At 41.9% G+C, this 17,982-nt stretch overlaps 1 protein-coding gene across 2 annotated transcripts in view; it reads left to right on the top strand.

The window, feature by feature from the left end:
• SHC4 (SHC adaptor protein 4) overlaps positions 1-17,982 on the top strand; it is a 104,901-nt gene that overhangs the window by 66,390 nt on the left and 20,529 nt on the right. For both annotated transcript variants that reach the window (XM_045201870.3, XM_024568225.3), the window contains 4 exons: positions 3,302-3,353; positions 12,476-12,599; positions 14,074-14,245; positions 16,310-16,370. In XM_045201870.3, the coding sequence (XP_045057805.2) occupies positions 3,302-3,353; positions 12,476-12,599; positions 14,074-14,245; positions 16,310-16,370 (409 nt within the window). The remainder of the gene's footprint in view (positions 1-3,301; positions 3,354-12,475; positions 12,600-14,073; positions 14,246-16,309; positions 16,371-17,982) is intronic.

Genomic DNA, 17,982 nt, shown 5'->3' with positions numbered 1-17,982 from the left:
TTAGAATCCCAAGAGAGGTATGGAATGGTAGTAAAAGCTAAATCTGGCAGCTGGGGTCATTGCAGGGTTTTGGTTGATTTTGATCTCGAGGCTAAATATTTAAAGGAAAAATAAATCTATCCTAGAAGCAAATAAAGTTCTGAAGTTTCTCTGTGTAAACATCGTTTCCTTTACTGGCTTCTAATGTTTAAGCAAGTTCCTCCGCTTGAATGTTGGCTTTTTTGTATGTGTAATACATACAAAAAAGAAGTTAAATGCTATTTAAATCAGCCCACTCTTTAAAATATTTCAGTAATTACTGGCCTCCCCATTGGCTACCAGTGACTCAAAGTACTTAACCATGTCAAACCTGACAACCTGCCTTTCGAGCTTCCTTGAAACCTGTGGGAGGAAAGCAACCTTTAAAGGATTTTAAATCATTGGGGTTTTGTTTCTCTTATTAATGGATACTTAATTTCCCCTTTAGGCTTCACTACTTCCTCACCTTTCAGCTTAGAGTATGATTATTTTCAAATGACTATTTTAGTTCTGTGGTGCTACCACTTAAAAGTAATCCAAATGTTAGAGTCCCACCCTTTCCCCCAAGAGATTTCACAAATGGCTAATTGTGGATTCACCAGCAAATGGGACATGCAAGGTGCCTGCCACTTAGCAGCTGCAGTGTGAGCCCAGGACTGAATATGAAGTCTGATCCATGCAGCTTTGTGATTGGGCCCCACAGGGACACCAAGGGACACGTTTGGGCAGAGAGAGCTGATTGAATCCAGCCTGAGTATGCCTACACTGTCTTTTCTCTTTCTAACCCATTATGGTTCAGTCATCCATGAAGGAACAAAAATACTTTCCTGAAGATACTTTAAGTAACAAGTTCTATAAATGTAGTGTGAAAAATAATTGTTGCTGTCTGCCTTAAATTTCTCCTTTCGAGTTTCAAGGGTTACTGTCATATACAGGATTGGGATGCAAATGTTTTATTTACCATAAGTATTTCTCGTAAGTGTGCCCTGCTTGGTGTCTCTCATAGTTCTCCAGAATCCAAGTTATTTTGAGACTGTCTTCATGTGGCTTTAGTTCTGTAGCTCTTTCAACCCACCAAAGCATCGCCCCACCAAAAACGAACTGTAAAGAATTTGTAGCCCCTGTGGGAAAGTTTTTCGTACTGAATGGAGTGGGACTTCTGTGCTTCCTACAGCTGGGGCAACAGCCTACTGATTCAAAATTAAAACTTGAGCCACCATAACCTTAGCATTAGAGGTCTCCCAGTGAAGTTTCTCCCTCAGGCCAGGGAGGTAGTAGGGTAGAGTGCCAAGCTTAGGAGTCGAGTAGACTTGACTTTTATCCTGTCTGGGCTGCAGGGTCCTCACCTGTAAAATGGGGAAGGATTACCCCTGCCTCTTAGTGTCGCAAGAATTGAGTGAAATGATGCATGTAAACTGATCGTGCCTGGCACAGAGTGATAAGGGACAGCTACCACCAATGTTGCTAAGGCATGTCCCTATTTTTTTAGGACACTCACCGAGATAATTTGCAACTTCACAGCTAACTGGGTTCAAGGGGTCAGAAGCTAAGTCTCTGTAGCCTAATGTAGAGCCCTTCTTTCTACCCTATTTTCTCCAAAGTTTAAAGAACACTGGGTATTCTTCCTTACTTTTCATGACCTTTGCTCATCCTCACCTTTACTCTCTTCTCATAAAGTTTACCTGTCTTCCTTCTATCAGCCCTGAAGACAGTTCTTTGTAATGCTTCTGTATCTACATATACTTTATCCATTTCAAAATGCATTAATGAGCATGACCATATTAAATGCATTTTCATAGAGTTTCCCCCGCTATTTGTGCTTTACTTCTAACATTCTTTAAACTCTCCCAGATTTTACAGTTACAGAATTTTCAAACTGTAAGACTGTTGGACACTCTTCTGAAGATGTGGAAACCAAGGTCTGGAGAGGTCCCTTGGCCTCTTTCCCGGCATCTAACACTCCAGACAACACTGTGGGCATCACACCACCCCTGTAACGTTAAAAATAGCAACCAAGTCCCTAGAAATTGTGGCTTTCCTTCTAAATTAATATAAAACAAAGCCTATAGATATGAACTTATTTATATGTAAGATATTTCAAACCTTTTATCATTTTGCATAAATAAGTTCACTTAAATGTGTGGTAGTTTTTAATTAAGTCAAGACAAGTTATGCTGACCCTGAGATCCTCTTCCTGTATGGTTCATTGTGGATTGAGTGATTGTCCTTGACGGTATCACAAACACGGGCTCTTATTTCCTGCCAGTTGATTGTATCCTCCCTCTGGAGAATTATACTTCTAATCTTCAAATGGCAGTGTGTATTTTTCCCCTGAGAACAGAGATAACAAAAAGCATCTTTAATTATTAAAATCTTATCATTCATCTATCAGCTTACTCTTTTCAATACAAACCAGAGTTACCAAGGGGCTTTTTATTTGTTAGTTTTCCGAAATTAGCAAATGTTTTTAAAACATTAAAAAAAAGATTTTATTTATTTAGTTTTTGGAGAGAAGGGAGAAAGGGAGAGGAACATCAGTGTGTGGTTGCCTCTCGCACACCCCCTGCTGGGGACCTGGCCCACCACCCAGGCATGTGCCCTGACTGGGAATCGAACCAGTGACCCTTTGGTTCACAGTCCAGTGCTCAGTCCACTGAGCCACACCTTCCAGGGCACATCATTTTTTATTTAAACTCCTTAGGTTTTAATGGGTTTTCCTTTTTAAAAATTTTTCTTTTCCTTGATCAAATAAATGCTCGTATTTTTGCTTTATTGTTCCTTAAGTTAACTTGCACTGTATACAAGCAAGCTAATTACCACAAAACCAGAAGTTTCTCTGTAATCTGTTTTCTGATGTACGTGGTGTCTACTTGGACAACTGGGAAATCATGATTCCACGTCCTAGTTTATGAACCTTTGCGATGGCGTGACCCCTGGTATTTCACCTTTCAACACAGGAGAGAATCACAGTCCCTAACTGTTTTTAAAGCACACGTGTGCTAACATACTTTCTACCTGTGTTTTCTTTTCATCTTAATGACACGGTCTGCCTCTAATCCTTAGTCTTCAGAGTCTCTCCTCCAGGGGTAGAGAACATGGACCCCATAAGTACTAAATTATGCAGTGTATATTTGTTTATGTTTCTCCTAAGATGCTTTTCTTTCCTCTTAACATTAATATCGAAGTCCTTGCCTCACTTGCCTCAGTATCATGTCAGATGTACTCTTATTTTCAATAGTACAATCCACTCATTTTAAATGCAATCGTTTTCCCTTTTTTATAGGACACTACAGACTATGTTGCCTACGTAGCTAAAGATCCAGTTAATCAACGAGGTATGGAAAGCAACTTCTAGATTTTCATAAGAGCTTATATATGCCAACTTTAAGAAGTAACAAACAATTATTTTCAGTATACAGAGTGATGAGGATCACCAGAGTGCTGTACTGGGTTCTGGAAATATTATATAAATTTGGATTGGAAATAAATAGCAGAGCACAGTGGAAAGAATATATAGGTGGTGTTTAAATCCCAGTCACTCGAGAGACCCATAAACCAAAAGTCTTATCTATTTGTTTAATCAAAAGGAAAGCTGTTTTGGCTCTGACAGGAAGGGCTGGACATCTTCAGTGGACAAATGGATTACAGATGAGACCCAAGCTTGTGAGGTTACTGGCCTGCATGGCCTCTGTGTGTGTGTGTGTGTGTGTGTGTGTGTGTGTGTGTGTGTGGCTTATGCACTTGCAAGAGCCTGGCACGTCACTTTGAGCGTTTGGCTTCTCATCACTTTGACCTCAGTCTGAATGTCTCTTCTCCGGAGAGACCGTCTTTGGCTGAGAGCGCCTCCTATGTCCAGTTTCCATATCCCACTCTGCTGCATCATAGCACTCTATTTCTCTTTTTATTGACACTTCTCCCACGTTTTTATTTTATTTACTCACTTATCAATCTGTTTGCTCACTGAGGGCTCCAGGAAAGCAGGAACTGTTGACCTTTTTCACTTTTTTCCTCAGGCACTCATCACAATGCTTAGCACATAGGTGGCACCCAATAACTATCCCATTGAATGGCTGAATGAATGGGAGAGTGGGTTGATTGGATTTCTCGTCTCAGGATTTAGCAACATAGCTCGAGAAACTCATCTCCTAGCAGCACTTTGGGTCAAGAACCGTGAGTTCCGTAGGTCATTGGACTTCTCTGTACTGATATGGTTGTTACTGCTTCTCATCCCTAACTCTGGATCATTCAGACTGCTCTTAGGGGTGAGTGTTAGGACACTTCTCCTCCTTAACTGGAGCCTATTAGCTGGGCAGCAGCCTCTGCCATCCCAGGAATCCCGTTTGCCCCAGGACATTTATTAAGTATATATGGAGCGGAATTTGGAAGTTCAAAGAGCTGTAAGATGCAGAGGTTGAACGTGGTAGCAGATTGCACTTGGAAGAAAAGAGTCCGAAAGGCTTCTGGAGGGCACATAATCCTGTGGGCAACTGGGTGGAACATGCTGTTCACACAGCAGGATGTAGTAGATGGATTCGGAGAGAAAAGCCGTAAGGCTGGGAGATCCAACAGCAGGAACTGTTGTGATGGTTGGAATTCAAATTATGAGGACTGGCTGCTCGCACAGAACCTGGCACATAGTAAGTGCCCAGTAAATGCTTGCCAAAAGATCATGGCCCTGACAAGGTGGAGAGGAGGGAACAGGTGAAGGAAATACTAGGCAGTACTTCACTGAAACGGACTCACTCTTAAGAACAAGTAATGGTCAGAGTGGGTGGAGAGACAGGAACTAGTGAAGGGGAGATGGGGGTGTAGGACTGGAACAAAGGGTACCAGAAAAGAGCAACCTCTTTTAAATAAGCCTGAGCCTCCCTGAAGAATAACTGCATACTATTTTTAGGAAGGCCTCTGACCAACCAAGTCTTTTATCTTATCCCAAGAAGGACAGGGTGAAAAGAAGAACAAATCAGGAAATCGTGATGTTTAGTAACTCTGCCATCAGTCACTGACCATCTCTGGGCATGCCATTGCCCTTCAGTGAATGGTGGTGAGAAGTTCAAAGTTAATGCGGTTGGCTGAGGGGAGTGGCCAAAGAGGATCTACATGCTTGCAAATATCCCCTTTGCTTAGGTGAAACATGAGAAGCAGAGAAAATGCTGTAGCTCATTCACTTTGAAAGGTCATGTGTTGGTGTTTGAGGAATTCTTCAGAGCTAAGCTGCTTACGTGGGATCCACAGGGACCCTGGCACAGGGATTCTGAGAAGGTATTTATGGAAACGATGGACTGAGTTTATGGATGGGATTTGAGAGACAGAAACAATTCAAATAGTTTCAGGGTTTTTTTTTTCTCTAGCCTCAGACCAAATAGAAAATAAGAAAGATGCTGGAGCCAGACAGACTGGGTAGGAATCCTAATTCTTCCATCATCTCACCATATGACCTTAGTCAAGTTGTTTCCTGTCCTTGAACCCCAGGGTCTGTAAGTGGGAGTGACAGTAACTCGTCGCTGGTGGTGTTGGATTGAGTAGCTGAGAGAACACACAGAAAGCATCAGTTTCTTTCCTCCTTCATCTCATCTTTCTTCTTTAGGGAAACAGTTCTATCTAGTAGACAGATGACTTAAAAACATAGCGTAGTTTTCTTGGATTAAAAAGTTACTACATCTCTATCACTTATTGCCCCTTTTCCAGTCGCCTCATCCCTTCTCTTATCTTGGCTATTAAAACTTCTGTGAGTAGCCACTCTGTTCTCAACATGGCCCTGCTTGCACACCCTTCTAGGCTTACATCCTTTCCCCTTACCCAAACCTCTGAGCTTGAATTTCTGCAGAGGTACTGACACAGCTTTCAAGTTTACAAACAATTACATACCAGTACACAAGAAACTGAGCTAAGCGCTGTGCAAGAAAAACAATTCCCGGTGGCCACTGTGGGCTCCTCGTTAAGCGGCAGAGAGCAACGTAACCCATAGGATGTGCACAGGGAATGGGAGCCCTGAGAACGGAACCTGGAACACAGCCGGCGCCATCAGGACGTGTGGGAGAAATGTAGAAAGACCCAGGTCCCAGGGCTGTGTGGTGAGCGCTCTGGGCTGTGTGTTTGGACGGTGTGCCGGTGCTGTGTGTGCGCCCGCGTGTGTGTAAGGGCGGGGTCACACAGAAGGGAGGGGCTAGAAGTAGGGGAACTGCGGCTGACCAGATAGGCTGGAAACAGACTGTGGTGGGTTTTGAATGCTGGTCAAATGGTCACTGGGAACCTTTGCAGATTCTGAACTTGATAAAAATTGTTCTGGCTTTGCTCATTCCATTACAATTATAAAGTGATCATTTTTTCTGGCATTTCTATCTGTAAAAGTGATATTGGGCAGAGAAGCAGTCTGGAATTACAGAGTCCAGTTCAGTGGACACCTCATTAGTTCTGAACTGCCTTAGAGGAGGAAAGGACCATTTGGACAAATTTGAAACCTAACAGTACTTGGGAACTGTTTAGATACAAAGGGTGAGGACTTAATGAGATACTGTATGCAGTGCAAATAGCTCAGTGTCAGGCTTATAGTAAGTATTGAATGAACGGTAGCTGTTATTATCTTTTACGATTTGGAACAGGGATTTTTACAAATAGGAAAAAGACAAAAACCCTATAGAAATCTAGCCCTCCCTCCGTCAAAAAAAGAAATAGCTGCCATTTACTGTATGCTCTTACATGCCAAGAGTATTTTGCCTGCATTGTCTCATTTCATCTTCACAGCAGCCCTAGAGGGGAAGTGTGAATATTACTCCTTTTCCCAGATGCCAATGTTGGAGTTGAGAACAATGAGGTGGCTCTCCGAAGCTCACCCAGCCAGTAAGCACCCGGACCAAGTGCAGATCCCAAGCACACGTTCACAACGGAGTATTATGAGGCACCAAGAAGTATTTACATTTTTAAAAAAAGTATAACCTTACCACAATCAAAGAAACATGGGTTATAATTGGATATCATGTTTCATCGTCAAATGTCAAACAGGTGAAGGTGAAACGTGGTTTAGGGCAGAAGGCGCTCCTGAACACTTCTGGTGGGAGAGCGGTCCAAATGTTTGGGAGAGCGATCTGACGGTTTGCATCAGAACTTAAAATAGGTAAATACTTTTGAACCAGCACTTGCACTTTTAAGGAAATAATTAGGGCATCAACAAAGATTAAACAGTAAAAATGATTTTCTCATACTATTTATGTAATGGAAAACTGAAATTAATTCAATATTCATGAAAAACAAGGTATTTAAATAAACCCATAGACTGTACAATGCTACACAACCATTAAAGCTAGTATTCTAGAGGGGTAAATAATGACATGGGGAAAATGTTCACAGTATTAATAAGCGCAGACAGCAGACTATGAGACAATGTATGTAGTATGATCCCGGGTAATTTTTGGAAGTAGATATACATGGAAAAAGCTGAAGTGGCACATGCCAAAATGTTAGTTGTAGCTATCTGTGGAAAGTGAGACTTGTGTAATTTTAATTTCTTCTTGTTTTTTTTTAATCTAAAATTCCTACAATGAATAATTATCACATTTCTAAAAGGAAAAGTATTCTAAATCTTTGAATAAATACAAAAAATAATGAAAACAAAAAGACAATGTTATAAAATCTTCCTGGTGAGTTTGATTCATTCAGGGGGAAATGTTCAGCAGGCAGGCGAAGTCTGGGGGTGAGAGGGTCATGGTGGTAGGCAGAGGGAGGAGAGAGAGAGAGAGAGAGAGAGAGAGAGAGAGAGAGAGAGAGAGAGAATGAGTGAATGGGAATATATTAGATCAGGTCTTCTGTGGGGGTGTTGGAAAAACTACAACTTCTTAGCCCTAAGGGTGAGTGAGCTCACTAAAGGAGGAGCCCAGACAGGAGAGGGCTGGGGCTTCAGGGAGTGGAAGAAGTGGGGGAGACAGTGGGGAGCCAGAGGAGTTCAGGGCGAGGGGAGAAAACCAGGAGGTGAGTTGAGCACCTAAGAAGGAGGAAGAGCAGGTTTCTCTGGGAGAAGATACTCTAGAATGTCCTATACTAGAAAAGGAGTCAAGGGGAATGAAAGTGGAAAATGCCATTTAGTCCAGCAGTTGACAGGCCATTGGTCACCTTGGGAAGCAGACTGTCAATGGACTGGTAGAGGCAGGAGCCAGACCTCAGGGATGAGGAGGCCAGTGGCTGACAGGAAGTGAAGACGCGCAGGGGAGACCAGGCTTCCTGCTAATAATCCTGAATGTTCCCACTGTCTCCTGCTTGCTTTATTCACTTTTAGCATTAGTGCGTTCAAGTCAGTGCAGTTGCCACTTTTTTCCATTTTGGCTAGAACCTTTTAGTGAGCTCCTCACTTCATAAAAGGCCTTTTCTGCAGAAGAGGTAAGTTCTAGTAAGAATGTTTTGAGTTTACTTAGTGACTAATACAGCCTGCCCCTGTAACTGCCATACATGAGGAAATCTCTTCACCTCTTACTCCAAATGGGTAGCGGTCCAGGGAGGTTTAAACATTTTCTCTGAATCTAATCTGTTAAAAGGACCTGGATTACCTGGACTACCTGGATACAGGAAGGCCATGGTTCTGAGTCTCTGAAGAAAGTTAGAAAATAAATATGAAAGACTGTTAAACCAATTTAAATTAGCCATTTATTTAGATTTATGTTTATAGTTATAAAATACATGCACTAGTGTGCTTGGTTACATTAGTTAAATGGGGACTGATTTAAGGGGAGGTGGACTCCATACTTTGATCCCACAGCACCATCTGGTGGTTAATCTGAGGAGCTGCACTTTTGAATTTCTTGTTTTCTAGTAACAGCAGCAACAAAACCAGAAACAAAATTTTTTTTAAGTCTATTAAAAAACAGCCCTGGCTGGTGTGACTCAGGGGATTGAGCACCGACCTGAAAACTCAAGGGTCGCCAGTTCGATTCCCAGTCGGGGCACGTGCCTGGGTTGTGGACCAGGTTCCCAGTAGGGAGTGTTTAAGAGGTGTCCACAGGTTGATGATTCTTTCCCTCCCTTCCTCTCTGTTTAAAATAAAATAAATAAATAATTTAAAAAACAAATATAACAATAAAGGAGAGCGTATTATCCTCTAAGGATAGTCTCCGCCTCTTGTTCATGACTGTCTCATTGGGAATCCAAGTGTAAACGAGGGAAGAATTTGAATCTAAGGTTCTCTTCAATCCTACTTAGTATACGTAGTGCCTGATACCCAAGGGTGTAAGTGCGGGTCTGTCTGGGTACAAGGATGAATGAAAAGAACCCAGACGGGCATCTGATTCTAGACATGGAGATCAAAGCTCAAGGCCTTTAAGTCACATTCTTTTGGGAATTGGGAGTTTTTATATACTTGTCTTTCTTCCTTTCCATTAGCTAAAGGTTGGACAATTCTTGGCCAAACTGGCTGCTTTTCTGAGTTTTTGGCGATGTGTCAAGAAAATGGGCATGTTTGTGTGTGATTTAGAGACCGTCCTATTCTGGCCCATGGCCAACTTAAAAAAGAACCAAGGCTGCGTCGCGCAGCAGCGTGTGAGCGGCAGCACCGCACTGTCAGATGCGTGCGCTGAAGGCTCCGCACAGAGCCTGCCTTTCCTCCAGTGTTTCTTTCGTGGAGACGGGCGTCACTTGTTTTTCTTAACGTTTAATCTTCTCAAAAAAAGTGATAAAGCAGAAAATTATATTGGAGGCAGCATCCCAGGTCCAGGACCTAAACCTCAGGTATCAGAATCAGAGAAATTGAGAGAAATAAAACATACTAGGAATATTAGAGGACGGCTGTGGGTTTAGTTTGTTCATTCATTCCTGTGTGCCCAACGTGCCCTGCTCCTCAGAGGGTTTAAGGTCCCGTGACAGAGGAAGGATAAGATTTCTATAAAACAATAAGGCACTTCAAAGATCATCCAGTGCCCTGTCTCGGCAGGTGAGGACCTTGCTGTAGAGCAACCTGTTTGGGGTCACACAGAGTGTGGTATCATTGGAACCTGAACTTAGATCTGAACCTTTTCATAAAGTTCTTTCAAACATCCTTGTTCTCTCATCCCTCTCTTGGGAGGCACACTTAGTCTCCCTCCCTCCCATCTATCCATTCACTTATGTTTGAATTTTCTGCCTCTCTCGTTATCTTCTCCGTGGTTATCTTTAGACATCCCCTTGATCTTAAGAAAAAATAAAGTTACAAAAATGTTTATGTCTGTTTTGATATAATTTCTGGTCTTTGTTTTTAATTGGATAAGGAATTCATTAGATGAAAAACAAAATAATTCAAGTGAATTACTTAAAAAAAATTCATAATGTAAATGACTTTTTTGGGCACAACTAAAGGCTGTACCTCCGAGGGCACTTTGTGCATTTGAGGGTATGAGGCCTGACCGGGAGGGAGGAGGCCATGTCCGCGAAGGACCCAGGCAGTCGTCTGTACGGTCAGTGCTGCAAGAATGTGCCTCACGATGCGGGCTCGCTGTGGGCCTCATTTTAATACAATCGAGGACAATGCCTCACAGTAGAATTACTGCTGTGATTGAGGGAAATCAGTATTTATTCAATCAAATCATACATATTTTTTCAAAACATAATTTTAAAACATATATGTGTCAGTCACTATGCGAAGCTACTTACTGCAGAGAGAAAGAAGGGCTATATAAAATGTCAGACTAAAAGGTAGGTTGAACATCTTCCTATGGTAGAAAGGATATAAATTTATAGATACTCCCAACTGGATTTTCAAAACTGTAATTGGCTCCTAGTCTACCTTAGGGTCCAATTTGCTTCTTTAAATGGACAATTTTATAAGAAATGATCAATAACTCTGGGAGTTTGACACCTTAGTGTTATTTGATTTAGTCATAGCACCCTGCCCCCCATCCCTTCCCAAAGTGTTCAAAGGCATAAATCCTTTAGACATCAAGCTAATCTGGAATGACAATTATTTGATTTTTTAAAAAATTTTAATTTATTTTTAGAGAAGGGAGAAAGAGAGGGAGAGAACATCAATGTGTGGTTGCCTCTCGTATGCCCCCAACTGGGGACCTGACCTGCAACCCAGGCATGTGCCCCGACCAGGAATCAAAACTGGTGAACCTTTGGTTTGTGGGGCGATGCCCAACCCACTAAACCACACCAGTTAGGGCCTTATCTGATATTTCTCGATATGATTATCAATGTAAGACTACCATAACCTGCTATTGCAGGCTCTGCAAGTTCAGTCAGATGTGAATGAATTGGCGCTTACTTTGAATAAATGCAAAAATCTTTCTGAGACAATGCAAAGCATAAAATTAGGTTTCCAAGTCAACACAGTTAAATCATTCCATAAAGTCAGGTAGTAAAGTCAGCCCCAGTGCTGGTTTTAGGGTCCCCAAGACCCATGATGCTTCCCCAGTATCTAATCTGAGTTCCCATGTACTCACTTGCCTATTCTCAGAGAATAGCTGACAGTTTTTACAACATCAAGGTCTTCCTCATCCCTCAATGGCTCAGGCTATACAAACCTATGTATATATTTTTAACATTTCTCATGAGACATTGCTTCTATCTTGAAGTCATCCTCGGGACTCTTTCTAAGTCATTGTTATGAAACTTCAGATTCAATTAAACCTTCATATTGCAAGGCCCTAAGCATGACACCATATTCCCACTCTAATCGAGGCAAGATGATATGCTTTACAGTGGAGAGACTATTTTGCAGCTCCCGAACACAAGCTCCCAGTTGTACATACAGCAGCGGATTTGCTAATTTGTTTGTGATATGCTGTGAGCCGCCCCCTTCACAATTTATTTCTCTCATTTGCTTGTGCAAAGTAGCCCTTCCCAGTAACTGCTTCTCAGAGAAAGTGTCTAATAAAACTGTGATATCTTCTGGTGGTGTCAGCGTCACAAAATCTTGATGTTGATGCTTATTGGAGACAGTTGTTCCCTCTGGTTTCAAGGACAGGGATTACCATACCATCACTGCCGGCAATGGGAGGGCAAAGGGATGGCTGGAGGAGGGGTCTTCTAAAGCCTCTGTCTTCACTAGTAGGTCATACCCCTTTGAGGGCAGAGGGGTAGGGAGGTTCGGAAAGCTACCTTTTTTCAGTCTTCTGTAGCATACCATGCAGGGACCAGACTGAAAACCTAATCTTCCCTGCAGGTTGCTGTCCTAAGCATTTCTTGTATTGAATTTGAGAGCTAACACTGAACTTGAGTATTGGTCAAAATCATCCTGCTTTTATAAAAACGTGGCCCCAAAATACCTGCCGTGAGAGCAAAATTTGTGTTTTGAGATATTTAGTTATAAAATCTGAGTGTGTCTTCTCTTTGATGCATGTGAAATGTGAAGTATTATTATGTCATTTCAGAGCTGAGTAGAGCTTGTAAACCTCACCCTTTTATTCAACTACCAGTTCACGCTCTGGAAGTATTTTGATTTTGTATAATCTTCTTTTACTAAAAATCTGTTATAATTTTTTCGTGTGTCCTTTTGCAGCCTGCCACATACTGGAATGCAGCAACGGAATGGCCCAGGAAGTCATAAGTACCATAGGGCAGGCTTTTGAGCTCCGGTTTAAACAATATTTGAAAAATCCCTCTTTGAGTGCTTCTTGTGAAAGGTCAGCCAAGAGTTCTATAGTTATTTGACTTACTATGTTTTAATTTTAAAATTAATATGGCATTTTTAAAATTGACTAATGAAATTAGTCATTTCTTCTTATAAATAGGCAGTTTCAGTTCAAACTAATCATAACATTTATATCTTTGTTCCATTCATATTTGTCCAGATATTTCCTCTTGATTTGTAACAAATTTAAAGGAGACATTAAAAGTGAGAAGGCATCAGCCATGTTTCTCTGATGTTATACAGAACTATGAATTGATTAAATTGCATAATAAAGTAATAAACATCAACAAATCTCTCAGATATGTTTCAACCCCAAATCCTTAGCATGTCAGTAAAAAAAAAAAATCAAGAATAAAGAGCAAAATAATGAGACTGTTGCAAGAATTCCTGTTAGTTGTTGGTTTGCAATGTAAATAGATGAGCCCCAGCCAAACTGTGGCTGGGATGAAAGGCAGTATGGCCCGAGGTCCCAGTTGTTCTGAGGCCCAGAGGGGCTGCTGGCAACAGGCCAGTGGAACGCAGTGAGGCCCCTGGCTAACAGAATTCACACCTGAGAAATGGAACTCTTGGGCACTTTTAATTACATTTCTCCCAATAATTTGTCACTTTGTGTATCAACGAACACTGGGTTTGGAGGCGCCCTTTATGAGGTGGTGGGGCGTAGCAAAGGAGAGGGGGTTGCCCGGAGGCCTAGTCGTGGGCTTGCCCCAGGGTAGTGCCCATGTCTCAGAGCTGCCACTTTGTTGGCGTGTGAGGAACCCAGCAAAACTGTGTGTGTTGTCAGCGGAGCCGGTTCAGTTCAAAAGGACTTGATTTGTTCCTTTTCATAAGAAACTTTTACTAATTCCAGTTGGGAAGAAAAGTACTTTATTTTTTTGCCCAGTTTCAATTTTAAAAACAATGCATGTTTACATAAATCTATCCTCTTGCCGCCTATGGTTGTAGCACCTCTTTATGAATCCTGCATTTTCCTCTAGATCTGTGCAGGCAAGAGAGCTGGCCATAGCTTTTTAATTTTTTTCATCTTCTTTAAAAAAACTGGGCCAGGTCCCCTGCCTAATATCTACATTTTCTTTAAGCAAAACATTTATAGAATAGTACAAAGCATGCTGCAGATACCCAGGAAAACTTAGCATTTTTATATCCTATTGACAAAATGCCTTACATTCAAGGAGTTCATATATATGTATATACATTTTTTTAATTACCGAAGTGGGGAAAGACACAAAAGTATCACCCTTGGCATTTTGGTTGGCTTACCCCGTTTTAATTGTCTGCAGAAATCTAAACAACTCAGCCATCTGCTTGCTTCCACCCAGATGTTCAACATTACTTAAGCACATCTGTAAACTTACAACAGGAATGCAAAGTTTTTCAGGATGATTTGCATGGTTCTGATCCCTCTGCATCCCCTATAGCATTTGAACTCCTGCCCAGCCTCTTGGGGATTCTTTTTTCCCTTGTAGTGAGGAGGTGCATATTGAAGGCCACGCGGAGGAAAGAGAAGATCATGAGTATTACAATGAAATACCAGGAAAGCAGCCACCCATGGGTGGCATTTCAGATGTGCGGATCAAAGTTCAAGCCACAGAACAAATGGCTTACTGCCCAATACGGTGTGAAAAGTTGTGCTATTTGGTAAGTGAATGTTTTATTATTATTGGAACTATCAATGCGATTCTGTCCTTATCACTAGAGAGCTTAATTTGAGGGTTTCCAAATGCTAGTTTAGAGAAGGTATCATCTTCCTCAGTACAGAGCCAGAGGGTGAATCATTGATGAAGCCTGGAGTAGATCATTTTGACTCCTAATTCCCCAACCTCCGGCCCGGCAGCTGACTTCACTTCTCAGTTCACTGGGAATCGTAGGGCAGTCCAATGTGCTATCCTCAACCTCATGTTTTCCCATCTCCAAGTCTTCTGTGTTCTCTTTGCTTCTCTTCCTTAGTTACTGTCTCCACAGCTAATCTTTCCCCTGAGCTCTTAATCCCATCCCCTCCTACCACTTCTGTGCTCTTGTTCTGTCCATCAACCTCTGTCTCAATCCTTTTTCTCCCTTTGTCTACCAGTTCTTTCCCTTCTGTCTGCAAATATTCGGACTCCTCTAACCCAACTAATAATGCTCCACCTCCTTATCTGTCTTCTACCCACACACTTCTAGAAAAAAACTGTCTTTACCTCTGTGTTCAAATCTATGTTACACTTTTAAGGTCTGAACTGTACTTGACAACTTGACAGGAATTACTTTTACAATGGTCACCGATGGTTTAATTGCTAAATATATTTCCTTCTTCAATAGTCTGAATTTGTCTCTGGCATTTGATACCTGTTGCCTTCTGCTGCTGCTTTTTTTAGGCCTCTCCTGTTAGCCTCTAAAATGTTTTCATTGTGTGATACTGCTCTTGCATCTCGAGTTGCTGTTCTTTTTTTGTCATGGTTTCCAAATTTTATTATGAAAAATTTCAAACATACAGAAAAGTTGAAAAAAATTATACAGTGAACACTCATATACTTATCATCTAGATTCTACAATTAACATTTTACTATATTTGCTCTGTTATCCTATGTAGCCATCTATCATCCATCAGTCCATCTTATTTTTGATGCATTTCAAAGTAAGTTGCATCTTTTCTTTTTGTATCTTGTATTCTTGCATCCCCTCTTCTGGGAATCCAAGCCCCTGCTTTACCAGCAAGAAAGCGTGCTCCAGTGCCCTGTCCTTGGCCCTGACTTCTCCTGAGGCCTGACACCTATGCGTATACTCTTGCAGTTTCTCCGTTTCCAGTTACTGCCTCTCTCTCCATCTGTCACGCCACAAACATTACATTGCTTGTTTATATCAGGATTGAAGTGAGCGTTTTCTCCTTGACTCCAAACCAGATTTCTCTACTGATTCAGTCATGTTAAATAACGGCATTGCTGCTCTTTCCATAATCTCTACAGTCGTTTGTGTTTCTCACACTTTGAGCCCCATATCAACAATCCTCCAGACCTAGGGTCTATCCTGAAAATAATTCCTGAAATTATCCTGAAAATCTTTTGAATATGTCCAACCTTTTGCATTCCTTTTGCATCTTTCTAAGTTCCTGTCCTCACTTACCCAGATGATTTGAAAGCCCTTTCCTTATCTCTAATTTCACTCCCCCAAATGGTCCTGCACAAAACTGCCAGATTAATCGTTCTACAGCAAAGGCGCTCCTTCTTAAAGGCCTCAGTGGATCCCATTCCAATACTGAAAAGAACATGAGATTTTTAAGTCTGAAAAGTGAACCTGGCACAAACCTCAGCAGAGAAGAGCTCCAATCTGCCCCTTCACGGTTAGAAAGAGGTTTGCTAAATGGCCCGTGTTTATTCAAGTGTCCTGGAAGTCGCACTTTCTTGCTGAGGCTTGGAATGAGTCCTGGAATGCGCCCTCCCAAGCAGAAGCAATGTCCCTCAGGATGTGAGCCCCACAGTGGCAGCCTTGATGACCGTCAGCCCAGTCTCTGCAGCTGCAAAACAATGCACTGTTGAATGGAGTCTACCCTTTCCCCACCCCAAACCTCCCTCTCCTTTTTTTTTTTAACCATCAGATACTTCCTGTATCAGAAAGTGAGTTGTCTGCTATATTCTGCTGGGAGTATTATTAGAGTTGTGTTTGTTTTTTGAAGTTTAGGAACATATGCTATGTTTGTAAATGTTTCACGATTTGTTGTTCGCACAGCCTGGCAACTCCAAGTGCAGCAGCGTGTATGAGAACTGTTTGGAGCAAAGCAGGGCAACAGGTAGGTACAGTCACTCTTCCCCGGCTGCCACTCTCCTTACTCCTTTTCTTTTATCCTCACCTGAGGATATTTTTTTTTCTTTTCATTGCTGAAAGAGAGAGAGACAGAGACAGAGAGAAACAGAGAGAGAGAGAGATGTGAAAGAGAAACATCCATTGGTTGCCTTCTTGTACGCGCCCTGACAGAGATTGAACCTGAAACCTAGATATCTGCCCTGATGGGGAATCGAACCTATTACCTTTTGGTCTATAGAATGAGGCTCCAGCCAACTGACCCACACCAGCCAGGGCATCTTCTTATTCCTTTTAAGTCATGTGGTCACATATGTACCTTGCTTTTAAACACTTCAGGGAAAAGGCAGGTGCACATAACTAAACACACGCTACTTCAGCAGGAGGCTCCCACGTGCTGAGAGACGCCGAGTGCCACGTGTGTGTCACTTAGAGGCTCATGCTCCTCCTCCTACCACGCCGCCGTTCTGCCTTACGGGGTCTTTCAGTGTCTTGACATCATGAAAACTCTCACTGAAAAGGCGCTTCCTTTGCTCAAAACTCCAGGGACCCCCCACTTCAAAGATCAGACAGTAGGCTAATGTGAAAATTAATGCTCTTCAAAGCCATTAGGATCAATATAAAACCTGTATTTCCGCCTAGCAAAGCAAACCAAGAAAAAGAAATCTGAAACGTGAGAGTCCCGATTATGGTTTCTGCCCGCCCCCCTCCGCCTTGCTTTTCCACAACACCCAGCTCAGGGCAGCAGCTATCAGACTGGAAATATATTTTCATAAAAACGAGGCATACGACAGGGAGTCATTGCATTCTTACAGATCCTTGGCAATATTTATTTATTTGGGAAGGGAAGTTTTGCAGCTTTCCAGGGGGAGATCATTGGGCAGTGTGGATAATATGGGGGAGGGGAGGGTTAGATAACCACACTCAGGGATGCTAATTACAGGAGCAGGAACTGGCTGTCTGGAAGGTAGTCGCTTCCAAGGATACTTTTGTATTTCTTAAGGAATTATGCCAATGTAATCTATTAATTTTTTTTATTTTTATACAGTAGGGGAACATGAGGATTTATTGTTTTTTGGTACAGCTATAATTACCACTTTCATCCAACCTACAAAAATAATAGGAGTAGTGAGCTAATGCAGTATTTAAAATTGTTCAAAAACATGGCTTCTTGTGATGAAATGAAAATTTCATGCCATTCTTTAAAGTCATATAAAATTTTAAACTGATTCTTAATAATATGACTAAAGCAAATTAAATTGATGGTAAATATAAATGTCTTTTAAAAATTGTGCTTCCTAGGAGGCATCATTCCTCCTCTCTCCCTTCCTCCTTTTCCTTACTCCGGAATCCCTCACCTGAGGACCCAACAGCCAGGAGCACAGCACACGTGCCCTGTTGTGTTGTAACGCTCTCTGCCTGTGCTGAAGCTCTCTTGGAGTTATCCCCATGCCCTGTTTTTATCTCATTTTATGTTCTTCATTTACTCAACAGTTCACCCAGTGGCTCTTGTCCAGTGGGTCAAGCACTGAGCTACAACACTGTTTCTTTAAAAAAGCAGGCCCCCCACTTCTAATGGGAGCCAGAACGCTAGGAAGCCG

Source organism: Desmodus rotundus, chromosome 7 (genome assembly GCF_022682495.2).
Source record: "Desmodus rotundus isolate HL8 chromosome 7, HLdesRot8A.1, whole genome shotgun sequence".
Classification (NCBI taxonomy): Eukaryota; Metazoa; Chordata; class Mammalia; order Chiroptera; family Phyllostomidae; genus Desmodus; species Desmodus rotundus.
The sequence above is the reverse complement of the archived record's forward strand: the minus strand, read 5'-3'. Positions and strand labels throughout refer to the sequence as shown.